Source organism: Halichoerus grypus, chromosome 3, assembly GCF_964656455.1.
Source record: "Halichoerus grypus chromosome 3, mHalGry1.hap1.1, whole genome shotgun sequence".
In the NCBI taxonomy this organism is placed as follows: Eukaryota; Metazoa; Chordata; class Mammalia; order Carnivora; family Phocidae; genus Halichoerus; species Halichoerus grypus.
The window spans coordinates 180,235,124-180,262,788 of NC_135714.1; the positions used below are offsets into that span (position 1 = coordinate 180,235,124).

The window sequence follows — 27,665 nt, forward strand, 5'->3', positions numbered from 1 at the left end:
TTCCTGCTCTTGCTGTGTCTCTCTCTGTCAAATAAATAAATAAAATCTTCAAAAAAAAAAAAAAAAATTTAATCCCATTCACCCAATAAATGACTAGGTTGTGGTTCAATCACCCAACAGCAACTAACTTAAATGGTGACCTGCAGTTTACAAGTGAGGACTGACTGATTTTACAGTCAAATTTACACTAAATTTCCCATCTGAAATAATAATTGGTGAACCACATACCTTTCCTCCTACTGCAGGACAGGTCTCATTCTGCACAGACATCCATTCAGGAAGTTTTCGCTGCTGTGGAGTTCTTTCCAACTTTTTTTCATCCATCTTTAATAGGCTCTAGTTGCAAAATTCAAAAAACAATTACTCTGTGAATAAATATAGTGCAATCTTTGAAAGAAAACTCAGAGAGAGGCCTGTGGATATGACTGAAGAACCAAACATGCACATTTAAAGTTATGGCATTTGGCCCACATGTAGACTCTAAGAGCTGGAACTGCAAAACAAAAGGAAACATATAATACGCTGGATCTAATAATTATATATTTAGTAGTATTTCTTCTTTTTAAAATAAGTGAGCCAATTTAATTGAGTTCTAAGGTTCTAGTAGTTTCAAAATCCTATTATTCTATGACTTTGATCCTTTCAAAGAATCATCTTTATCTCATGACTAACGACAATCCTTGGGTGTGTAAATTCTTACAGATTTTGACATCTTTTTCTTATCATCTGTCCTAAGATCTAAGTAAACTCCGCAAACTGTTGGACTTGTTCACAAGTCTACTTGAAAAATGAATTTTTAGACAGAACAGCTTTCTTATATTAAGAGGTTTTTTTTTATTAAGCTCTTGGCCTAGTAAGTGAACAAATTTCCCTAAGAATAAGAGTTTCACAGAGGATATTTTTAAAAATCTGTTACTAGCTGTGAGGGCTCTTCTCAATGCAAACCACATGTAAAGAATGGATATAGAAAACACAATGAATAGGAGAACCATGACAAACTCTTTTTGTTAATGGCAAATGGATCCATACACTGGTGTGACCTAACACACTACACTGAAGTAGCTTTAAGTTCTTAATAAATCTTTCCAACTCCAGCCTTAGTTCCTATTATCTCAAATTTCTAGTAAAGGGGCAGCAGTTTTAAATATATACCTGAAGATTCTTATGATGAAATATGTTAATATGAAATAATCACAGCAACTATTTATGATTTAGGGATAACCTGTTATCCCTATTGGATACTTAGCAATATAAACCCTGAAGAAATTACACAGTATCAGCAGGTATCCATTTTAATTGCTCATTTTCTCAAGCATGAACCCCCAAAACTGAGAACACTGATAATTTATAAAGGAAACTTTCAAAAGATTACTGTAGCAAAATTTTCTATATAGAACCAACTCCACCACTCTTACGCATTGGGAAGGAAAGGGTTAAGAACAGGTTGGTAATTCACTCAACCTACTGGCGGGAGGGAGGGGAAATGAAAGACCTCAGCCCTGGATCCCAGTAATACACTAATGACCTCAAACCAGAAGGTAGCCTTGTAAACCTATCAATGATACTTACTAGCAGAAAAATACCAAAGAGGGGCGCCTGGGGGGATCAGTCGTTAAGCGTCAGCCTTTGGCTCAGGTCATGGGTCCTGGGATCCAGCCCCGGGCTCCCTGCTCAGCGGGTAGTTGCTTCTCCCTCTCCTATACCTCCTGCCTGTGTTCCGGCTCTCGCTGTCTCTCTGTCAAATAAATAAATAAAATCTCAAAAAAAAAAGAAAAATACCAGAGTACCTATCTAGAAAATGCTGTTCGCAAGATATAGCTCAATTATCTTGACTGCTCATCACAAATGAGCCTGGAATTATGGATTTATTAATTTATGGCTGAAAAATGGGGAGTAGTCAAGTAAGCTGTGTAATTAAGAGAATATAAAACAGAGGAGTTCCAAAACCAACACAACTTCCTTTGTGCAATTTTTTTTTTTTTTTTGCACACATTGCTCAAAACTATTCTGTTAATCCAAAACCATAACATGTCCTATTGCAAAAGAAAAGGACATTTTTGGAATCTGTGTCTGACAGTCTGGGGATCCTCCAAAAAAAGAATATGCCATCTGCACTTGGTGCTTGCTTGTATTCTTTGAATCATTAACAAAGTTTGGCTTTGGGTAAGATCTATGATTCACTGAAATCAGAATGGACAACTCAAGTTTGGCTGTTACATTTATATTATATTAGTAAGATAAAATATGTAAAACATGTTTTTATATTTTATTTTATAAAACGTTTTACAAATGTTAGTAGTTATTAATACATTTATATGTGTCACAAACTCAAAACTCTTAACGAGAGTTAAAAATTGACCCCAAAGTGTACTTTTATATATATTTTGTTCTTAATCTTAAAATACTATTTTTATGAAGTCGGAAAACAAGTTTTTGCTATACACAGAGTAGACAATTTGCAAAACTGCCAGAAAATTGTGGTTTCTGCAAATAATAGACAACTCTATAAAAACAACTATAAAATCTTGGAATTTTGTAAGTAATTCATTCACACTGCCAAAACAGAAATAAACTTCAGTAACTCTTCCCTGAAGCCACCTATAACACTAAAATAATTTTAATTTGAAATGGCTAGTTTTCAGATGTAAAATTTCTTTTTTCACACAAAATTCTGTCTAGATGCTTCTAGGCAAAGAATTTAAAAGTAAACTTGTTTACAGACCTAACATCTTTGTCAAATTTACTTAGATCTCAGGACAGATAAAAAGCACACAGCAAATTAAGGTTGTAGAATAATTTGCAACAAGGAAATTCTTCAAGATACCTGAGGATTTTAATCGTTGATCAGATAAAGGTTATTCTCGGAAGGGATCTGAGTCATTGAATAATAGAATTTTTTATTTATATATTTAGCTGTTATGTTGTTGAGTATAAACAACTTTGACAAGTCTTTTTCTAAAATCAAGTCTTTTATCATCTCATAACACTTCATCTTGTACCATTAAAAGATCTTAAATTCCTCTTTGAAATAAATACAGATGGTCCCTGACTAACAATGGTTTGACTTGGGATTTTTCAACATTACAATAGTGCAAAAGCAATACACATTCACTAGAAACCATACTTGAGATTTTGAACTCGGATCTTTTCTTGTGCTAGTCATGTGTGTATGACCTTCTCTGGTGACACGGGCAGCTCCGGGTCAGCCACACAGTCACAAGAATAAACAACCAATACGCTGACAACCATCCTGTAACCATGCAACCATTCTGGTTTTCACTTTCAGTATAATCAATAAATTGCATGAGATATGCAATACTTTATTATAAAATAGTCTTTCTGTCAGATGATTTTAGCCAACTGTAGACTAATCTAAGTGTTCTGAGCACGTTTATGGTCAGCTAGGCTAAGCTATCATGTTCGGGAGGTTAGATGTATGAAACACATTTTCAGCTTCCGGTGGTCTATCCGGGAAGTCCTAAGTCAAATAAGATCTGTAATATACTTTGATTTGCTTCGGTTTGGACTTTCCTGGAATCATCCTGCCTGTCTATTTACCATTATCTGCTACTTTGCAATCTTGGTGACTTTTTTAAAGGCTGCCCCTAAACAATATACACCTGCGATTTTTATTATTTTTTTATTTTTCTATTTTTTTGTTTTGAATAGTCACATTGAACATGTCTTTCAATAGGGTAATTCATCTCATTTGCATTTAGTGTAAGAACATGGGTTTTCTCTTTCATCTTACTTTGATTAGTATTTATCTTACTTTCTTCAGTTCTTACTTTTTTCATTTTTCCTGATTGGCTGAAATTACCATTCATACTCTTTTTCCATTATCAATGACAAAACGTCAATTTTTTTCCATCCTACTATTACCATACTATCTCAGGAAAATACTGTAACAATATCCCTTCCCCACCATGACCCTACACTTGCACTGTCCTGTTTTTACTTCCGCACCCTTCTAATGACTGCTCTTTGTTGATGTGGTTTTGGTTACAGCCTGTTAGTTTTCTTAGTATTGCTCTTCTTTTTCAACAATCCTTACTATTTTTTAAACATTTTTATTATAAATTTCATCATCTGTTATATGTAAATATATTGTTTACTATGGTTTCCTCTTCCCTTTGTCTTACCCCTCTTGAATTTTTGTTCTGACTCGATTGTTTAGAGAACTCTTTAAATTATTTTCATCAGGTAGAATATGAAGGTAATAAACTCTGATTCCCTGTATATGTGAAAATGTATTTCTTCAAACAGATAGAATGATGTGTTGGCTGAGTATAACAGTCCCTCAGTAGTCTGTAGATATTCTTACTGTCTTCTACCTTTTGATGCTGCAAGTAAGAAATCCATTATTTCTCTGATGCTTTTTCTATTGTAAGTCATCTCTTTCCCATCTGGGAGCTTGAAAGACTTTCAAGGATTTTTGTATTTTAAGGAGCCTAAGCATAAACTATTCTCCTTGGGATCAGTGAGTCCTTAGAAGTCTTTTTCTTAAGATCAGAAAAATTTCCCCTCAATATGGGTTGAATTGTATCCCTCCTCAAAAAAAAAAAGTGTTGGGAGTTCTAACCTCAGTACTTCAGCATGTGGCTCTTTATTTGGAAAAAGTCATTACAGAGGTAATCAAATTTAAACAAGGTTATTACAGTGGTCTCTAATCCAAACTGAGTGGTGTCCTTACAAAAAGGGGACAGACATGCACTGAGAGAAGATGATGTGAATAAACACATGGAGAAAGAGCCATCCATCTACAAGCCACAAAGAGAAGGTCTTGAACAGATCCTTCCCCCACCACCCTCCAAAGGAAACAACTCACCAACAACTTGATTTAGGACTTCTGGCCTCCAAAACTATGAGACAATAAATTTCTGTTAATCATGGAGTTTGCAGCACTTAACTATGGCACCTGCAGCAAACTAATATACCCCTATTTCTAGTTTGGTTATTATTTAGTTATTAACTGCCACTATCTCTTCCCTTTTTTCCTTCTACAACATTTATTCACATGCTGGTGAATTTCTTCCTGCCTGGATTTCTTCTCCTAGACTCATTTTTTCCTTCCTGACTACCATCTCTTTAATTTTGTTCTTTGTATTTTAAGATACTTTTTTTTTTTCTTAAAGATTTTGTTTATTTATTTGACAGAGAGAGATACACAGCGAGAGAGAGAACACAAGCAGGGGGAGTGGGAGAGGGAGAAGCAGGCTTCCCGCAGAGCAGGGAGCCCGACGCGGGGCTCGATCCCAGGACTCTGGGATCATGACCTGAGCCGAAGGCAGACGCTTAACGACTGAGCCACCCAGGCGCCACCTTAAGATACTTTTTACACTTGACTTCTAAGATGCTAATTTCACTCCCAATGGTGATAGTCCTTTTCAGTTTGCCTACTGAATTTTTATAATGTTAAGATCTTGATTGTTAGTTCCAGAAAGTTTCTTTATTGCTCTAGTTTAGTCCCTATTATTTCTTTCTTTTATAAAAGTTATAATCTAGTTTAAATATCTGTTTCAATAAAAGTCTCCTATTCTGGGTGTTCTTCGGTCTTCTTTCCACTGATGCTGGCTTCCTTAGTTGGACTGTTACTTTCCTTTGCCTGTAAAACTGTTTACCATCAGCAGTCATCTGCTCTTAGGGTCCCTCAGGAAGCTGCGAACAGGACAAAGATTCTAAGTCTTCCACTGAAGTATTAGGAGGCAATTTCTCTATTCACAGGTCTCCCAAATTGTAATCTCAAGACCCAGACCACCAGAACACTGAGCTCATCAGTACAACTCCTCTAGAAGCACTCTAAGACAGGAAAGATCAAGTAGGCGTCCTAGGACCAGCTGTTCAGTTCATTCAACAAATATCTATTTTGTTTTCAGCCATATTTGTTCTACCACAGTAATTCCACTGAGTATTTTATTGAGGGAATTATGTTTCAATTCCTTTGTTACCCTGCAATTTTCCTTTTCAACCACTTTCAATTCTTTTATTTTTTTTTTCTTTTTCGAATTTTTATTTAAATTCTAGATAGTTAACATATAGTGTAATATTGGTTTCAGGGGTAGAATTTAGTGATTCATCACTTATATATAACACCCAGCGCTCATCATAACAAGTGCCCTCCTTAATACCTATCACCCATTAGCCCATCCTCCACCCACCTCCCTCCATCCATCCTCTTCGGTTCTTTTATTAACACATTTCCTGCTGAATCCACTGATAATACTTATAAAGACTTTTAGGTTTTTTTGTTTAGAAATTATTTTTTTAAAGATTTTATTTATTTATTTATTTATTTGACAGAGAGAGACAGTGCAAGCAGGGGGAGTAGCAGAGGAAGAGGGAGAAGCAGGCTCCCCGCTGAGCAAGGAGCCCGACATGGGGCTCAATCCCAGGATCCGGAGATCATGACCTGAGCCGAAGGCAGACACTTAACTGACTGAGCCACCCAGGTGCCCCTAGAAATTATTTTTTATCAAGGGTCAACTATTCAGCTAAGCAAGCTTGATAGCTGTTGATTTTTCTCAATTACATGATGATTCTCGATGCCCACTTCATTTACAAATGAAGGTCTATACCAGGAGTCTACAACATTTTCAACTTGACGGCACACTCAGAAAATGAAAATATTTTTATAGCATACTAGGAAGGCGATCTGGGAGTGTGTATATGACATTTTGTAAAAATTGCATTATACCTTCATGTAAAATTAAATTTTTTATACAAGAAACTAAGTTGTTTAGATGAACATAACTTGAATATTAGGCTTTCTGTGTTGTTTTTTTTTTTTTAAGATTTTATTTATTTATTTGACAGAGAGAGACACAGCAAGAGAGGGAACACAAGCAGGGGGAGTTGGGAGAGGGAGAAGCAGGCTCCCCCGCTGAGCAGGGAGCCCGATGTGGGGCTCGATCCCAGGACCCTGGGATCATGACCTGAGCCGAAGGCTGACGCTTAATGACTGAGCCACCCAGGCGCCCCTAGGCTTTCTGTTTAAAATGGCTACATACAACTCCTGATTAAAACCTTTTAACATTTTCTTAATATTCTATATAGCAACCATCACAGAGAAGCTTTATTAGCACAAGTGGTAGCAAATGGCAAGAGGCTCTGCTCTAAAAGGCTGAAAACTCCTTTTTCACTATTAACCAGCATTCCAACAACTCGACCTCTTTAAATTGTACTTCAAGAATGCTAAAGTTCTTTAAATCTAACAGCTTCTCCTTTTCTTCTACTGAAAACTATGTAAATTCCTTCTGATGATATAAACAAGTTTTGAATATAAATGAATTTTTTATATCAAGTATTTCAATATAGTGTGCTAAAGCTCTGTCACAGGCATACACTGAATATGCTCTACAAGTATTATTAATTCATCCTTAGGACTCAAATGATACCAATTAAATGTCACTTCTAAAACTATTTTAACTTCACTCTCCCAAAGCTGAATTATCACTCTGAATCCACAAACTTTGTCAGTACATGTTAATATATTTTCCACATAATCATTGCACTTTTAAGTTAATTCAGGTGCTCAAAACGTCAGTTAAGAATACTATTTATTGAAGCCGATAACTATACTTCAACAAATCTGCAAAGTAAAAACCATTCACATGGAATAATTTGAAATTTTCTTTTAGCTTATAAATCTTCTTTTAGACTGTCAATATACTTAATTATTGAAATAGCTAGCCACATTTATTCACCTAAAGCTGAAAAGAAGGTACTATAGTAGCTTAGACTTCATTAGGTTCACCATTTTTATGACTTCATTTAATGTGGAACTCAGAACTACAGGCAAATTTTAATATATAGGAGCTTCTCTGTGAATAAGACAACTTACTACTTAGAATATCAGGGTTGGTTTTTTTTTATATTGAACTAATTCATTTATATTGAACTAAATGTACAGCCTAAACCTTCCTGTTATTACCAGTCCCAGACTTTCACTGTTTCCGTAAAATTTTGTATGTTTGAAGATATTCCCTTTGAATACTTCAGTTTTAAAACTTCTTTGCCAAGCAAATAATGTCCTCTCAAGCATTCTTCCTCAAGGATTCTATACAGCTTTCTAACTGAGGCCCGTTACTAACAGTTATGGATTCATATCTGCAATGAACACCTTTTTCATTAAATAATCTTCTTAAGAATTAGTACTGTCTTCTATGTCTTTGACAAATCTTAAACACATCTTCTAACAGAATAATTGAGAATGGCAATTTTTCCATTTCTTTTGCCTTACTGATCCCTAACACAGCGCTCCACACAGGCAGGAAAAAAGAGCACATTTGGCAAACTAGCAAAGTATCTAGGCTTTACTAATTGTGCAATCCTGTAACCAGCTTCTTGAGCTCAATCTGATAATCACAACCTCTTAAAAGAATTTTGTTCTCCGGGCGCCTGGGTGGCTCAGTTAAGTGTCTACCTTCAGCTCAGGTCATGGTCCCAGGGTTCTGGGATCGAGCCCTGAGTAGGGCTCCCTGCTCAGTGGGGAGTCTGCTTCTCCTTCTGCCCCTCCCCACCGAGCTCATGCTCTCTCTCTCTTAAATTAATAAATAAAATCTTTAAAAAAAAAAAAAAGAATTTTGTTATTTTGTGCTCAAATATTATTTCAAAAATTCAAACTTTTTTTAGTAAAATAGCCGTTTTATGAGAAGGTACCAGAGTATTTTGTTTGACACCCCTATTTCATTTGATTTAGCCTGTAAAGAATTATGGAAACACCATATAATTCTGAGATCATTTTTTACTTTAGAGACTAATTATTGATGAAATATTTAGTGTTACATTTAACTCACAAATCAGGTGACTTTACAGCTTTAATCAATAAATTAGGCATTACAGTGGGAAAGCAAATACCTGCAGAAATTAAATTTATTTGAATATAAAATACTTAAAAAATAAAGTACTTGAAATACTACAAATCCTTCATTCCTTGGGAAACGTTTCTTGTCAATTTTTTAGTTTGTCTAAATTCTTATGTTTTTTTTTAACAAATCTTATCCCAAAAAACTTCTTTAATGAAAAAGACTAAACAAAAACAGTGTACTGAAATATTTTCAGTTAGTTTAATAATTTAAATTTTTTAAGCAAAATACACTTATAATCAAAAATATTTTTAAATGAGCTTCTGAAGTTACAGAGGTCTATATTTCCCTTATTAAATCAATGGAATTGTATTATGTTCAATTATTGATTATTTTTAGATATAAGCACTAGTATAAATTCTAAAAACAAACATATTATGAAATTCTATCATAATCAGGGTTTGACAAATTGTCACATCAAAAAGGCCATAATAAATAAATAATTAAAAATTAAATAACAAGAAAATTAACAAAATTCATTGTTTTCTGTTAGAAAATACTGATAAGAATTAGCTAACAATCACGCTCTTTTCTGTTAGCAGTAAAATAATTACAAAAATTAAGACAAAAATGAAAGAATTTTGGGGCACCGGGGTGGCTCAGTCAGTTAAGCATCCAACTCTTAATCTCAGCTCAGGTCTTGATCTCCAAGTTGTGAGTGTAAGCCCTGTGTGGAGCCTACTTAAAAAAAAGAAAGAAAGAAAGTTTATATACACAAACACATATAACTTTCCCAATTATTAAATAATATACACATACAAAATTAAAATATTAATTAGGAATTTAACAGGAAAGTCAGGAGGAAGTGCTACATAATACAGCCAGAGAACAACCCTGTCTGACCATGTTTACCATGCACAGCCATCCATGTTACTGTACTGTACGGACGAAGTTTCTGTGATTGGTCCTGCGTAACAGACCACCCAGACCTGCACAGAGGCAGGCAGGTTAAAGAATGTCGTGTGTGAGACGTGCTGCTGAGTGATCTCGGGAGTCTGGCTAGTGGACATTAGCTAGCCTCCAGGTCAGAACTGGCCCTTCTGGTCTAGACACCAAGAGCTATAAATTTTGCCTTGCATCCCCTCTGGCTCCAGCCTGGGCTGGCCCTCCAGAATAGAATCCAAGAGGAGAGGCAAGCACATATGGCCCAGGCTCCTTGAAGATGTAAAGACATGATAACACAGAAATGCTGCTCGCTCCAAACCACACAGAGGCAAACAAATGTTTAACTTCACATCTGGTCATTTGCCCTATAAATCCAACCCTTATGGGGATGGTCAGTTGGAAGTCTCACCTGAGGGGAAGACGCTGCACCCAGGCCTGGCTGGAACCCCAGTCTGGCTGTCCCCAAAGGGTTCCCCAGTTAATGAGGTTAGATGTTGTAAGTACCCAATCGGATGTAACTCTTTTTTTTTTTTTTGACTATTATAAAAGTTTATTTAACAAAAAAGTTCAATATGAAAATGCACACGACCTGATTTTTATATTGTAGTAAAACAGGTACTATGGAGGGGACATGTGGAAGCAGTTGATTTCTTCTGATGAACACACCCGTTGTTTATACTCGCTCCAAGGCTTCTAATATGATGATACTATTTCCTCATATTACCACCATTCCAATACTGTTCTGTTGCCCACTAGTTGCCATCTCCACACATTCATCTATCACAAGATTCACAAACGGATCAATCCCCTGCAATATTCCTTGGACATGTCTGCCACCATTTAATTTCAATAATTTCTTGTCCATAAATTTTTTCAATTCAGGAGGGTGAGCTTTGCTCACGGTGTCTACTCAGTGAGCTCAAAGATGCCTCCAAATGGAATTCGTGGCGTCCCTCACCGATGTAACTCTATCTTATCCTCCTTTACTGCTTACTATTGCCTTCATCTATGCGTAGATTTCCCTTTTCTTCTATTTCCACTAGGTTTTTTACTTTATAATATCAATAAAGTGTTTTTCCCCTTTGAAACTGAGAGTATGGCTGCTGTGAATCGTTTCTTTAGAACAGTTACTTAACTCAAGTAGTTTACAAAAGGATCACCATATAGAATAATGTTCAAATATAATTTCACCTATTATAAATCTTTAAATGTTTCATAAAATGCTTTTATATATTTAAAAACTATAAAAAATATGCAGCCATCAAAATCTTACCTTATAACCCATATCACTATGCTACAGCACAAATTGGAAGCCACTAACTTTGTTCCAGCTAACTCTTGCCAGTATGGACCCAGTGTTACCAGATCTCCCAGTTTTTCCAAAGATGAAGAAATTGCACCATGCAATCTTCCATTTAAAAGCAATATTCAAGACCCCTCTACCGGCCTAAATTTGGCCTGCGGGCCTTCCAATTTACTACTTCTGCTGTAGACAGATCGGTACCAAGCAGCGGGTATGGATATCCATAGTAATTTTTAAAGTCAATACCCATTTACAAATCATTCTTTGAGTGAAATACTTGGGTACGTTTTTGTAGGAACTCTATGGAGTGAGTGATGGCAAAAAACTAGGAATGTGCTAACAAATGGCATTTCCTTTACAGAAGCATACAGAGGACACACAGTGGTTGGCTGGAACATCTACTTAATTAGAGCAGTAGCAAGTGAATTACCCCAGGAATGGAGCACATCCCCTTTTACCCCCATTTCTGAGTCTACTGTGTCAACTCACACTAGACTGGAGCATTACTCCACTTTTCTCTATGGCTTCAATAATAATGATAGGAGCATGCACACAAGAAATCTACTTTCCCAAGCTGCCGAATTGTGAGTATAAACTATGAAGCCAGAGTGGGACATGGACCCAGTTCCTCCAATCCATCTACTATCAGTATCAACTATATGTTTTACCAGTCAACTTATTTAAGAGCTGGTTTGATGGTCTGGTGTGAAAATTATTATGTTTAACCAGAGCTGAGGCTAAATGAAAGCCATCTTTTTCATGAAGGCAGGCCAAGTAAGTATTTTCCTGCACTACCAACATTTCCCTCAAAATAATTCTCTAGTTTTACACATAGTTTCATTTTTAAAAGAATTAATCTCACCCAAAAAACCAGCATTCCTCAGAAAGATTTATATACAAGGATAGTCATTCTTGTTATATATGATAGTATTTAAGATATATAATGTAATATACAATATTTATAATGATAAAGGGTTGAAAACAGACATGTCTGACAATGGTAAAATAGTTAAATAATAAATTATGTCATATCCATAAAACAGAGCACTATGCAACCATTAAAAACATAATTTATCAAGTGAAAAAGCAAGTTAGACTCTAATTTTACCCAATAAATATGTATGTATTTGCATATGTATATATATACATATTCTACATAGAGGGACATATGTATACATGCACACACACATATATATACACCTATATATATATATATATAGGCATACATATACACATATATACATATTTGATATTTTTAAAGGTCTGGAGCAATGTATACCAAAATATTAGTGGTTATCCCACAACTGAAGACGGTTTTTTATTTTCTTCTTTATACTTTTCTATATGTTCCAAATTTTCTATAAGAACATGTGTTACTTTTAGCAATCGGGGGGAAAGTATGCCCAGAAAAGGGGAAAGGTTGTTTGTCTGTTTGTTTTTAATGAACAACCAAGGCTACATTTTTTAATACTCTAGAACAAGAGTTAGCAAACTTTTTCTATAAAGAGCCAAACAGTAAATGTTCTAGGCCTCATGGCAGATTGTCTCTGTTGCAACTACCAAGTCAGACATTGTGGCTCAAATATCATAAATAATACTTAAATAAGCATGGCTATGTTCCAGTAAGACTTTATAGACAATGAAATCTAGATTTATACAAATTTCATAAAATTTTTCTTCTGATTTTTTCTTAGCCACTTAAAAATGTAAAAACCATTTAGCTCATAGTACAAAAACAAGCAGCAAGTCAAATGTGACCCACCACAAGTTTGCCAACTCCTGCTACAGAACATAGACAAAATGGTCTAAGACTGGAAAATGTCCAATGCTACTGGCATTAACAACTACAGCAATTTTTTTAATCACCATAATACAGTGATAAAATACCTAATAAGAATACAACTTCTTACTAAAACCTTTTTGATATATTACTTGCAAAATAGACTTCATGATACCTAAATGAGTAGGCTTACTATACAGGGTTAGTAATATTAGCCCATTAAATGTTAAGAGATTATCTCCTAAAATTAGGAATTAGGTTTTGAAAAAAATTCATCTTAAATGATTTTATTTGACATCAATTAGATAGTAGGAAAGCCGTCTACTGCAGGCACGTTTAGTGCCTTTTAGTTCATGGCAATAGAAATACACCCATAAGATTCAAGATTTAAGTTAGAACAAATACAGGAAAATTAAGACCAACTGTATCCCATATTAAACTAAGAAGGGATAGCTCTTTAATTACCTAGCTTTTAAATCATACTCTACTTCGCTCTGTCAGAGTAGAAATTCATCTCAAGAGTACATTTTTCTACTTGAAATGGTATCATCTTCTAGAGAATGGACAAACTAACTCCTGTTTCATAGAAAGCTGGGTTTCAGTGGGTTAGCTCAGAGATGTCTTTGCTCCTAAAACCTTCAACTAATGCTGTGGTGCCTGGGTGGCTCAGTCGGTTAAACCTCAGACTGTTGGTTTCAGCTCAGGTAAGGATCTCACGGTTCCTGGGATGGACCCCTGAGTCAGGCTCACCACTAGACAGAGTCTGCTTGATATTCTCTCCTTCGGCTCCTCGGCTCCTCTATCCCTTTCCTCACACGTGTTCTCTCTCTCAAATAAATAATCTTAAAAAAAACCTTTAACTAAGGTAAGGAAATTAATACCTACTGTTACCATGGTAACTGATTTGCCTAATTGCTTGAGGGCTAAACTGAATAAAGCATCCCAACCTTCTTAAAAAGCATTAAAAAAAAAAAAAAAACCAATGGTGAGTTAAATGACACCTAAAGATAACCACTTCAGGGCCAGGAAAAAATTGTTAGTAAGTAGTGCAATGCTTAACTGTTAGGCAATTATCTTGTTTAATGTGAACAAATTTTCACCTACTACTTAAAATGGTTCACCTCTATTTTGTTCAAAATATGTAAAGGCTAATCTGATCAAATACACCATTTTATAAATTCTGATTATTTAATCAAAAATCAAGAATGTTTACAATGACTCTGAAATTTGGTAACAAATGTCATAAAAGAGTAGATAAGCTATAATTTTAATTTCTCATCTTGGGTATTTATGCAAATTCTACAAATATCCATTGAGTTACACACTATTTCTCTGAGAAAGAAAACTATCACCATCACTGTATAACAAAGGAAAGTATATCAAAAAGGAAAACTAATAACAAAGACTAGCTAATTTTGCAAAAGTTAGCCAACTACTCTAGTATTAAAAATTATACTATGAAGAGGCAGGGAAGTAGAATGGAAAGAAACCTGGACTTAGAGTCAGAAAACCTAGGTTCCCACGTTGCTTTGTGTCAAGAAAAATTATCCAAAAGTTAAAAGACAAAGAGAAGGCAGTATGTCCTTTCGATGTCCTATAGACACACAATCCTCCCCAAAGATTACTTCGTGAGAGAATATACCTTTATATAACTTGTTATTTACTACTGATAAAAGCTGAGACTCTACGAAGTTACTTGTTAACTTGTAAATTTCTGTCTAGCAAAGATACAACTGAATTCTGTCCAGTAGAAGAGATAATCTCAAAGGCTATGGGTTTTTTTTTTCTTTTGTGACAATTTATTTACTTGAATAAAAGTAAATGACATTTAAATGACATTTAAAAATAAGCATGTGAATGTTCTAAAAACAGGAATAATGTTTTGTGGGGTTTTTTTGGTAGTTTTTAATTTTATTATGTTATGTTAGTCACCATACAATACATCATTAGTTTTTGATGTAGTGATCCACGATCCATTGCTTTCATATAACACCCAGTGCTCCATGCAGTACGTGCCCTCCTTAATACCCATCACTGGGCTAACCAATCCCCCCTCCCCTCTAAAACCCTGTTTGTTCCTCAGGTCCATAGTCTCTCATGGTTAATCTCTCCCTCCAGTTCCCCCCGCCCATTTTTCCCTTCCTTCTCCTAATGTCCTCCATGTTATTCCTTATGTTCCACAAATAAGTGAAACCATACGAGAATTGACTTTCTCTGCTTGACTTATTTCACTTAGCATAATCTCCTCCAGTCCCATCCATGTTGATGTAAAAGTTGGGTATTCATCTTTTCTGATGGCTGAGTAATATTCCATTGTATATATGGACCACATCTTCTTTATCCATTCATCTGTGGAAGGGCATCTTGGCTCTTTCCACAGTTTGGCTATTGCGGACATTGCTGCTATGAACATTGGGGTGCATATGGCCCTTCTTTTCACTACATCTGTGTCTTTGGGGTAAATACCCAGGAGTGCAATTGCTGGGTCATAGGGTAGCTCTATTTTTAAATTTTTGAGGCACCTCCACACTGTTTTCCAAAGTGGCTGTACCAACTTGCATGCCCACCAACAGTGTAAGAGGGTTCCCCTTTCTCCACAACCTCTCCAACATTTGTTGTTTCTCTCCCTGTCCATTTTTGCCATTCTAACTGGTATAAGGTGGTATCTCAGTGTGGTTTTGATTTGGATTTCCCTGATGGCTAATGATGACGAACATTTTTTCATGTGTCTGTTAGCCATTTGTATGTCTTCTTCAGAGAAGTGTCTGTTCATCTCTTCTGCCCACTTTTTGACTTGATTATTTGTTTTTTGGGTGTTGAGTTTGAGAAGTTCTTTATAGATTTTGGATACCAGCCCTTTATCTGTAGTGTCATTTGCAAATATCTTCTCCCATTCTGTGGGTTGCCTCTTTGTTTTGTTGACTGTTTCCTTTGCTGTGCAGAAGCTTTTTATCTTGATGAAGTCCCAAAAGTTCATTTTTGCTTTTGTTTCACTAGCTTTTGGAGATGTATCTTGAAAGAAGTTGCTGTGGCCGATGTCAAAGAGGTTACTGCCTATGTTCTCCTCTAGGATTTTGATGGATTCCTGTCTCACATTGAGGTCTTTCATCCACTTTGAGTTTATCTTTGTGAATGGTGTTAGAGAATGATCGAGTTTCATTCTTCTGCATGTGGCTGTCCAATTTTCCCAGCACCATTTATTGAAGAGACTGTCTTTTCTCCATTGCATGTTTTTTCCTGCTTTGTCAAATCTTTGTCAAAGATTATTTGACCATAGACTTGAGGGTCCATATCTGGGTTCTCTATTCTGTTCCATTGGTCTGTATGTCTGTTTTTGTGCCAGTACCATGCTGTCTTGGTGATCACTGCTTTGTAATATAGCTTGAAATCGGGCAATGTGATGCCCCCAGCTTTGTTTTTCTTTTTCAACATCTCCTTGGCGATTCGGGGTCTTTCCTGATTCCATACAAATTTTAGGATTGTTTGCTCCAGCACTTTGAAAAATGTCATTGGAATTTTGATCGGGATGGCATTGAAGGTATAGATTGCTCTGGGTAGCATAGACATTTTAACAATGTTTATTCTCCCGATCCATGAGCATGGAATATTTTTCCATCTTTTTGTGCCTTCTTCAATTTCTTTCAGGAGTGTTTTGCAGTTCCTAGAGTATAGATCCTTTACCTCTTTGGTTAGGTTTATTCCGAGGTATCTTATGGTTTTTCGTGCTATTGTAAATGGAATCGTTTCTTTAATTTCTCTTTCTACAGTTGCGCTGTTAGTGTATAAGAAAGCAACTGATTTCTGTGCATTGATTTTGTATCCTGCCACGTTACTGAATTGCTGGATGAGTTCTAGTAATTTGGGGGTGGAGTCTTTTGGGTTTTCCACATAAAGTATCATGTCGTCTGCGAAAAGAGAGAGTTTGACTTCTTCTTTGCCAATTTGAATACCTTTTCTTTCTTTTTGTTGTCTGATTGCTGTTGCTAGGACTTCTAGTACTATGTTGAACAACAGTGGTGAGAGTGGGCACCCTTGACGTGTTCCTGATCTTAAGGGAAAGGCTCTCAGCTTTTCCCCATTGAGGATGATATTCCCTGTGGGTTTTTCATAGATGGATTTTATGAGCTTGAGGAATGTTCCCTCTATCCCCATACTCTGGAGAGTTTTAATCAGGAAAGGATGTTGTATTTTGTCAAATGCTTTTTCTGCATCAATTGAGAGGACCATATGGTTCTTCTCCCTCCTCTTATTAATGTGTTCTATCACATTGATTGATTTGCGAATGTTGAACCACCCTTGCATCCCAGGGATAAATCCCACTTGGTCGTGGTGGATGATCCTTTTAATGTATTGTTGGATCCTATTAGCTAGGATTTTGTTGAGGATTTTGGAATCCATATTCGTCAGGGATATCGGTCTGAAATTCTCCTTTTTGAGGGGGTCTTTGCCTGGTTTGGGGATTAAGGTAATGCTGGCCTCATAGAATGAGTTTGGAAGTTTTCCTTCTGTTTCTATTTTTTGAAACAGCTTCACTGGAATAGGTATTATTTCTTCTTTGAATGTTTGGTAGAATTCCCCAGGGAATCCATCAGGCCCTGGACTCTTGTTTTTTGGGAGGTTTTTGATCACTGCTTCGATCTCGTTACTGGTTATTGGCCTATTCAGGTTGTCAATTTCTTCCTGTTTCAGTCTTGGCAGCTTATAGGTTTCCAGGAAGGCCTCCATTTCATCCAGATTGCTCAGTTTATTGGCATATAGTTGTTGATAATAATTTCTAATAATTGTTTCTATTTCCTTGGTGTTCCTCGTGATCTCTCCCCTTTCATTCATAATTTTATTAATTTGGGTCCTTTCCCTCTTCTTTTGGATAAGTCTGGCCAGTGGTTTATCAATCTTATTAATTTTTTCAAAGAACCAACTTCTAGTTTCATTGATCTGATCTACTGTGTTTCTGGTTTCTAATTCATTGATTTCTGCTCTAATTTTAATTATTTCTCTTCTAATGCGTGGCTTAGGCGTCGTTTGTTGCTTTTTCTCTAGTTCTTTAAGGTGTAGAGTTAGTCAGTGAATTCGGGATTTTTCTATTTTTTTGAGTGAGGCTTGGATGGCTATGTATTTCCCCCTTAGGACCGCCTTTGCAGTATCCCATAGGTTTTGGACTGATGTGTTTTCGTTCTCATTGATTTCCATGAATTGTTTAAGTCTTCTTTGATTTCTTGGTTAACCCAAACATTCTTGAGCAGAGTGGTCTTTAGCTTCCAAGTGTTTGAATTTCTGCCAAATTTTTTCTTGGGATTGAGTTCCAGTTTTAGAGCATTGTGGTCTGAGAATATGCAGGGAATAATCTCAATCTTTTGGTATCGGTTGAGACCTGATTTGTGACCCAGTATATGGTCTATTCTGGAGAAAGTTCCATGTGCGCTCGAGAAGAATGGGTATTCTGTTGTTTTAGGGTGGAATGTTCTGTAAATATCTATGACGTCCATCTGGTCCAATGTATCATTCAAAGCTCTTGTTTCCTTGTTGATTTTCTGCTTAGATGATCTGTCCATTGCTGAGAGTGGAGTATTGAGGTCTCCTACAATTAACATATTGTTATCAATATGACTCTTTATTTTGGTTAACAGTTGGCTTATGTATATGGCTGCTCCCATGTTGGGGGCATAGATATTTACAATTGTTAGATCTTCTTGTTGGATAGACCATTTAAGAATGATATAGTGTCCTTCTGTGTCTCTTATTACAGACTTTAGTTTAAAATCTAATTTGTCTGATATAAGAATTCCTACCCCAGCTTTCTTTTGAGGTCTGCTGGCATGGAAGATAGATCTCCATCCCTTCACTTTCAGTCTGGATGTATCTTTAGGTTCAAAATGAGTCTCTTGTAGACAGCATATGGATGGGTCCTGTCTTTTTATCCAATCTGCAACCCTGTGCCGTTTTATGGGAGCGTTTAGGCCATCCACGTTGAGAGTGATTATTGAAAGATATGAATTAATTGTCATCATGTTGCCTGTGAAGACATTGTTTTTATAGATTGTCCCTGTAAATTTCTGTTGTAGATCACTCTTGGGGTCGTTCCTCCTTTTATAGAACCCCCCCTTAATATTTCTTGCAGGGCCGGCTTAGTGGTCACATATTCTTTCAACTTCTGCCGGTCGTGGAAGCTCTGCATCTCTCCATCCATTCTAAATGAAAGCCTTGCCAGATAAAGTATTCTTGGCTGCATGTTCTTCTCATTTAGTACCCTGAATATGTCTTGCCAGGCCTTTCTGGCTTGCCAGGTCTCTGTGATTAGGTCTGACGTTATTCTGATGTTCCTCCCTCTGTACGTAAGGAATCTCCTCCCCCTAACTGCCCTTAAGATGGTTTCCTTGGTTCTAAGATTTGCAAGTTTTACTATTACATGCCGGGGTGTTGGCCTATTTTCCTTGATCTTAGGAGGGGTCCTCTCTGCCTCTAGGACTCGAATGTTTGTTTCATTCCCCAGATTAGGGAAGTTCTCAGCTACGATTTGCTCAAATACATCTTCTAGCCCTCTCTCTCTCTCCACTCGCTCCGGGATTCCAATTATTCTGACATTGGAACACCTCGTGGTGTCACTTATTTCTCTGATTCTATTTTCATGGATTCTGAGTTGTTTTTCCCTGGCCTCCTCTTTTCCCTTTTTATCTATTATACTGTCTTCCAGATCGCCTATTCTCTCTTCTGTCTCAGTTACCCTAGCTGTTAGATTATCTAGATTGGATTGGATCTCATTGATAACATTTTTAAATTCTGCCAATTCACCTTTTATTTCTGCCCTTAGAGACTCTATGTTGCCATTAATTGATTTCTCCATTCTAGCCATTGTCTTCACAATTGCTAGCCTGAATTCCATCTCTGACATCTTGGTTATATCTGCATCCATTTGTAAATCTGCAGCATAAGTCATCATCTCTGAGTCTTTTCTATTTTGGGGGCTCCTCCTCCTAGTCATTCTGTTGATGGGCATTTGAGGGAATGTATAGAGCCCAAATTATTGACCAGAACCCAAGCAAGATGCACCTGTTTTCTTGGGACCTTAGGGTTGCTGGCCTCGTTTTCCCAACCTGTCTTCTGCGGGAGGGGCCTGCCACGCTGTTACTCAGGCAACCCTGTTTGGGCAGAGTTGCCCTGCGTCCCTGTGGCGGGGGATGGGCTCAGTGGGAATCAGTCTTTGGGGCTTTTGTTCTCTGGCGCCTTTCCCTGGCGGCTTTCCGCGTCTCTTCTGTGAGTCAGAGCAGAAGAGACTGTTTCCAACCCTCTGCCTCAGAGCAGAGAGACCTCAGTCTGTTCTTCAGTGAGCTCTCCAGGCCACACTGTCTCCGTTTCTGTCCGTGCTGCTATAAACTGCAGCATCCTGGGTTGTGCGCCCCTCCGCAGCGCTCCCAGACCTGCCTCCAGGTAGGGGCAGGTCTCTGCCCTTTGTGCTGCTAAAACCGCCAGCCGCTCCCAGTTCACGAGCGCGCGCGACTCCGCCACTTGGGGTTCCATCCCAGGGACTGCAGTTCGCGTGCACGCGATTCCGCCACTCGCCGATCGGTTGTTTCACCCTGGGGGTTGCAGTTCACCGGTGCGACCTCGGCGCACCAGGTTTCCGTCTCGGAGGCTGCAGTTCATGTGCGCGCGACCGTCGCTCCGGTTTCTGTCCAGGGGGCTGCGGTTCGCGTGCGCGCGACCCCGCCGCACTGGTTTTCCACCCCGGGGGCTGCCCTAAAGTTCTTTCCCGAAGCTACCGGTCTGCGAGTCTGTGCCCCGTCCGCAGCGCGCAAGGCTGTCACTCACCCGCGGTGTAGGATCCCCACGGCCAGGCACCCTCCCGCTGCCGTTTATCCTCCGATATCTGCCCGCAGAATCACAGCTCTCCGCTTCATACCTCAAAACCAACCGCCTGCGATATTCTGTTTGTAGAGATCCAGATCTTCTTACATCTCAGGCTGGTTTCGTGGGTGCTCAGAGTGGTCTGGTAGATATCCAGCTCAATTCCGGGGACCAGTTGAAATAGGGTCACCTACTCCTCCGCCATCTTTCCCCTCTCTCCAAGGCTATGGTTTTTATTGCTCTGTAGGGAAAGCTTTGTATCTAACCTAGCAATTTGATTCCAAAATTCTTTCTCCAATATGTGTATGTAATGGTCAGTTTTATGTGTCAACTTAACTAGGCTAAGGGGTTACCCGCCCAGAGCTAGTTAAACACTATTTCTAGTTGTGTCTGAGAGGGTGTTTCCAGAGGAAATTAGCATTTGAATTGGTAAACTTTGTAAAGAAGACTGCCCTCACCAATAAGGGTGGGCACCATGCAATCTGTTGAGTCTCAAAAAAACAAAAAGGCAGAGGGTGGGCAAATTGGCTCTCCCTTTGAGCTGAGACATCCATCTTCTCGTGGCCTCCCACATCAGCACTCCTCAGTTCTTGGACCTTCAGACTAGGAGGGGAGCTTGACCACTGGCTCCTCTGGTTCTTAGGCCTTCAAGGTCTGAACTGGAATTACATCACTGGTTTTCCTGGACCTCCAGCATGGAACAGCAAATTGTAGAACTTCGGCCTCCAAAACTGCATGAGCCAATCCCTCAAAATAAATCTCTTTCTATATATCTATATATACCCTACTGGTTCCGTTTTTCTGGAGAACGCTAATACACTATATAAACTTTGAACCAATTTTATCTCCTGCTGGTTCCCTCATTAGTGAACTGAATAAATGTGACATATGTTCATTCTATATTTGTATGAGAATCAGTCTTTAATATTTTGGAAAATTATACTTTGACACTTTGCTACCTAGTATCCATGTGACCTTGTACAAGTCACTTTACTTTTCTATTTTCATTTCCTCATCTGTAAAATGGGATTAAATTCCTATTATATTACTTGCCTTATTATATTACACTATTTTTTATTTTATTTTATTTTATTTAAGATTTTATTTATTTATCTGACAGAAAGAGAGAGAGAGCATGAGCAGGGGGGAGGAGCAGAGGGATAGAGAGAAGCAGATTCCCCGCTGAGCAGAGGTCCCGATCCGGGGCTTGATCCCAGGACCCCAGGATCATGACCCCAGGTGAAGGCAAACGCTTAACTGACTGAGCCACCCAGGCGCCCCTATATTACATTATTACTAAATATTATATTACTTGCCTTACTGCATTAATATAAACAGTGATAAACAGGATGTCACATCTTTTTGTCTACAGTTATACATAAGTTGGTATACTGATAGTGTTAGCTAGGATGCAACAGAAAGTTACTCAAATCAGAGGTCTGAAAGCTATCAGCAGAAGGGAGAAGGGGAAGGGACAAAAGCAGGGAAGGAATGTGTTTTGTTTTACAGAACCAGCAGTTTGACCAAGAAGATACCCAGCCAGATTGTTTCAGCTAATAGCCCCTTGCTAGGTGTTTCACCTGATAGCTTCTTATGTGAGTTAGTTTGAGCCCTCTTGGACTGGTTGAGGACTTGAGCAGAAGCCCCAAGTTGTTCTGAAGTTATCCTTAACTCATTATAATATGAAGATCTTCTTTTATGGGAGGGGTTTCTTCCATTTTTTGAACATACGATGTACGCGCTAGCATGCTGACATGCTACACATAAACAGTTGAACCGAAGTGCCTAGGTAACAGAATATGTGTAAGTTCCTTAATGTATATAAAAGCTCCCTGCCTCCACCCCCAAATACACTGAATAAAGGCTTCCTATACCAACCCCACAGGGAGACAGTGCTTTGAGCTATCTCCCTGTCTCTCACTGTAAGAGGTAATAAAAAGTTCTTTGCTTTCAACACTTCTTTGTGTTGTGTTCAATTTTTTTAAGATTTATTTATTTATTTTAGAGAGAGAGAGAGAGCATGAGTAGGGGGAGGTGGAGGAGCAGAGGGAAAGGGAGATAGATAATCCTCCAGCAGACTCCCTGCTGAGCACATAGCCTGATACAGGGCTCAATTCCAAGACCCTGAGATCATGCATGACCTGGGCTGAAACCAAGAGTCGGACACTGAACTGACCAAACCACCCAGGCACTGTGTTCAATTTAATGCACCCCAAGCAGCGAACCCCTTGAGTTCAGTTACAATAGAAATTATGATAGATCTTTTACTGCTATTATATCTCATTCCCTTTAGTGTACTGAGAGGAATCAAGAAGAGATACCAAATTCATATCAACTAGACAAAGTATATAAATTTATCAAAAATTAATTACACACTGAAATGCTTCATCAGTAGAATCTTCTTTTAAATGATAAATTCAAATAGAAAATGGATTCATTTATCCAAGAAGACTTCATTCTTACCCATCAGACCTGACTGACCCAAGGAATACTGAATTTCAACATGAATCCACTTTTTTTTCTTTGTAACTATACTGTACAAACTATATTTAGGAGGTTTCCAATTACAATCCAAATTACTATTACAGTAATAGTCATATACTCATCTAACTTTCTTGTATGTAGAAAATAGTAAGAATGAATTAAAAAAGAAAGTGTCAATGACTTATAAGTTATAAAATGGGAAATATAAGTGTTTTCAAATAACCTAATACAGCTTATAAAACCAAAGCAGCTTAAATGCTTCAGCAATTCAATTTGGTTATCAATGCCCTAATTTTGGTTAGATTCTGTGGGTTTCACCTGTACAGTTACGTTCTTTTTACTGAGATGCAGCTTCTAGTCAAAAAGTCTTTCAAATTTAATCAACAATGCAATGAACTTTAAAAATTCTGGGTTTGCATAAAACTTCTAAAAGAAAATAGGCAGTTAACATCAGTCTTAGCAATATTTTTGGAATCTGACTTCTCAGGCAAGGGCAACAAAAGCAGAAAACAAAACAAAACAAAAAACAATTGGGACTACATCAAACAAAAAGCTTTCGCACAGTAAAGAAAACCACCAACGAAACAAAAAGGCAACCTACTGAACAGAACAAGATATTTGCAAATGATATATCCAATAAAAGATTAATATTCAAAATATGTAAAGAAATCATACAACTCAACACCAAAAAAACAATCTGATTAAAAAATGGGCAGAGGATCTGAATAAACATTTTTCCAAAGAAGACACACAAAATGAAAAGATGCTCAACATCACTAATCATCAGGGAAATGCAAATCAAAACCAAAGTGAGATATCACCTTACATATGTCAGAATGGCTAGTATCAAAAAGATAAGAAATAACAAGTTAGCAAGGATATAGAGAAAAGGGAACCTTTGTGCACTGTTGGTGGGAATGTAAATTGGTGTAGCCACTATGGAAAACAGTTCAGAGGTTCCTCAAAAAATTAAAAATAGGGGCGCCTGGGTGGCTCAGTCGGTAAGCGTCTGCCTTTGGCTCAGGTCATGATCCCAGGGTCCTGGGATCGAGCCCCGCATTGCGCTTCCTGCTCAGCAGGAAGCCTGCTTCTCCCACTCCCCCTGCTTGTGTTCCCTCTCTTGCTATGTCTCTCTCTCTCAAATAAATAAATAAAATCTTAAAAAAAAAATTAAAAATAGGTATACCAAATGTTCCAGTAATTTCACTGCTGGGTATTTACCCAAAGAAAATGAAAACAGTAATTCAAAAGGATGTACTCCCATGTTTACTGCAGCATTATATAAAATAGCCAAGATAGGGAAGGAACCTAAATGTCCACCAACAGGTGAATAGATAAAGAAGATATGGTATACAATTGAATACTATTCAGCCATAAAAAAAAGAATGAAATCTTGCCATTTGCAACAACACGGATGGTCCTGGAGGATATTATGCTAAGTGAAATGTCAGAGAAAGACATATCCCATATGATTTCCCTTATATGTGAAATCTGAGAAACAAAACAAATGAACAAACACACAAACAAAACCAAAACAAGACTCATAAATACAAAAAACAAAATGGTGGTTGCCAAAAGGGCGGGGGGTTCAGGAACAGCCAAAATGGACAATGGGGATTAAGAGGTACAAACTTGCAGTTATAAAATAAATTAAGTCACGAGGATGAAAAGTACAGCATAGGGAATATAGTTAATAACACTATAACAACTTTGTATGGCGACAGATGGTAACTACACTTATCATAGTGAACATTTCATAATGTATATACAGTTGACCCTTGAACACCATGGGGGTTATAGGCACCAATCCACCACACAGTCAAAAATCCACAAATAATTTTTGACTCCCCCAAAACTTAACTACTAATAGACGACTATTGATGGGAAGCCTTACTGATTTTATAAATAATTAATATGTATTTTATATGTTATACATATAAAGTAAGCTAGAAAAAAGAAAATTTTATTAAGAAAATCATAAGGAAAAGAAAATGCATTTACAGTACTGTGATTGAAAAAAATTCATGCACAAGTGGACGCATTCAATTCAAACCCATATTGTTCAACGGTCAATTGTAAATGTCAAATCACTATGTTGTACACCTGAAACTAATAAGTCAACTGTACTTCAATTTTAAAAATTCTGGGTTTGATTTCTTTTAATTTATTATATATTTTCTGAAAATGTAACCTCACCCTTTAAGTTTATCTCTACTTACCAATATACAATCAACTAGGTTTTTTTTACTAGCAACTAGTTTATACACACACACACACACACACACACACATATACCCAAACTATAATTTATTGTAGAAGATATAATTTATAAGGTATTCTTCTGTATTGTTTTTGAGAATTCTTTCTACTTTTCAGTGTATTAATAGGAATAGGATGGGGTAAAGGAAAACAAAGAAAAACCAAAGAATCCATGACAAAGCCCTCATTAAATCTCTAAAGAGGCTTTCAAGACTTTCATTAATCTACTGCTAGATTTCTGGTAATCTTAATTTCCACTTCCTCCCAAATAACCCAGGCAAGCAAATTAGAAAAGCTAAATAAAACTACCTATAGCCTTTGGTTCGGCTATAGTAAGTCACTGAAATTTGAAAAGTAATAGGATGATTTTTTTTTTTGAGAGACCTATTTCTTTATTATAGATATCCACCAAATGTTCATAACTGCCAAGTATTATATATGATTGATATTAATAAAGTATAAATAAAAATTTGTATTAATAAAGTGAAATAAAGTATAAATGAAATCAAATAAATATAATAAAATGCCATTAAAACGCTAGCAACAGGGGAAAAAGATAAAAGCCTCTCTTTGTGCTGTGTCATTGTGAGAAGCCGCACTGCCCATAAACCAGGAACACAACTTGACCTGAACTGAATCCACAGCTCAGTGAAGTGCTTTATAACTGAATTTCACTATCCAACTGAATAATTCACTATTTTTAATGAATTTCATTTGTTCTGTAAGTGACTACAGCCAGTCAGCTGAAATCAACCATTATAAACTGGGAAGCTGCAGAGAAAGTTTTCAAGTAAGTCAATTTAAAACTTGCTTAGGCTGCCTATTTTTCCTTTTATATTTATTACTGTTACTTCACATGACCTGCGATGAAATTTTATAGGACTCATTATCAAGTATACATTGATGGTTGCCTACCCACCAACCATTTCACCCTACACCCTTTTTACAGTACCATAAATTTAATTTAGAACAGACCAATTACTTACCCACAGAGGCAGCATGCTTCAAGAAAGCTGCCCTCATGCCCAGCTCCCACGGTAAACCCAAGTGACCTACAAGTAATCCCATTCCCTTTGCCACAATGATGATTCAGAAACTCAGGTTAAACTCATGACATTCCCCCAAATTTGGTTTAAGAATAAAAATATACAGGGGGGCCTGGGTGGCTCAGTTGGTTGGGCGTCTGCCTTCAGCTCGGGTCATGATTCTAGGGTCCTGGGATCGAGCCCCACATCAGGCTCCCTGCTCCGAGGGGAGCCTGCTTCTCCTTCTCCCTCTGCTGCTCCCCCTGCTTGTGTGTGCACTCTCTCTCTCTGTGTCAAATAAATAAATAAAATCTTTAAAAAAAAAAAAAAAAATATACAACTTTCTTTTTTTTTTTTTTTTTTAAGTAATCTCCACACCCAGTGTGGGGCCTGAACTCATGACCCTGAGATCAAGAGTCACACGTTCTTCTGACTGAGCCAACCAGGTGTCCCTAAAATATACAACTTACTTTAGGCCAACGAGACACAAAGAGGAGGGTTCCTGAAAATAATACTGTCTTGCACTGGTAAGAGATGCCCTCTATTTGAGAATGTGAAACCTGGGCCTTCTACACCCATTTGCCACTATAATGGAAGTCAGCTTGAGGAGAAAGCTAACTTAAATAATACAAAGCCAACACACAGAAGAAGGCAAAGATGAGAATGGAGCAATAGTCAATGGACAAAAGCAGTCTACTAGTCAGCCCTGCCTCAGCCTTCAAGTTACATTTTAATAATAAATTTCCTTATTTTTTAAGCCTGTTTGAAAGAAGTTTTCTGTGCCTGCATTCTAATACACAAATATAACTGAAAATAAAATTGTGTCATTAGGGCGCCTGGGGGGCTCAGTTGGTTAAGCGACTGCCTTCAGCTCCGGTCATGATCCTGGAGTCCCAGGATCGAGTCCCGCATCGGGCTCCCTGCTCAGCAGGGAGTCTGCTTCTCCCTCTGACCCTCCTCCCTCTCATGCTCTCTGTCTCTCATTCTCTCTCTCTCAAATAAATAAATAAAATCTAAAAAAAAAAAAAAAAAAATTGTGTCATTAATCCTTTTCTTTAATCCCTTATCTTAAATAAATTACAAAGCTAAAATAGCCACACAAAGTATACAGTAAAAAAAGTTTCATAACTTCATATATAGTTTCAAAGCCTTTTAAAATCAGAGTAAGAATCAAAATTAACAGTATACAGCAATTTAACAGAAACGTGTAACAACAATGGGAG

The 27,665-nt window shown here is 37.3% G+C and overlaps 1 protein-coding gene and 1 pseudogene across 3 annotated transcripts in view; both read right to left on the bottom strand.

Annotated features, from left to right (window-relative positions):
- Window positions 1-27,665, bottom strand: part of WRN (WRN RecQ like helicase) — a 153,726-nt gene that overhangs the window by 117,200 nt on the left and 8,861 nt on the right. For all 3 annotated transcript variants that reach the window (XM_078069648.1, XM_078069649.1, XM_078069646.1), the window contains exon 2: window positions 229-336. In XM_078069648.1, coding sequence (XP_077925774.1) covers window positions 229-324 — 96 coding nt within the window. In that variant the 5' untranslated portion in view covers window positions 325-336. The remainder of the gene's footprint in view (window positions 1-228; window positions 337-27,665) is intronic.
- Window positions 10,271-10,644, bottom strand: LOC118539874 (small nuclear ribonucleoprotein G pseudogene; annotated as a pseudogene).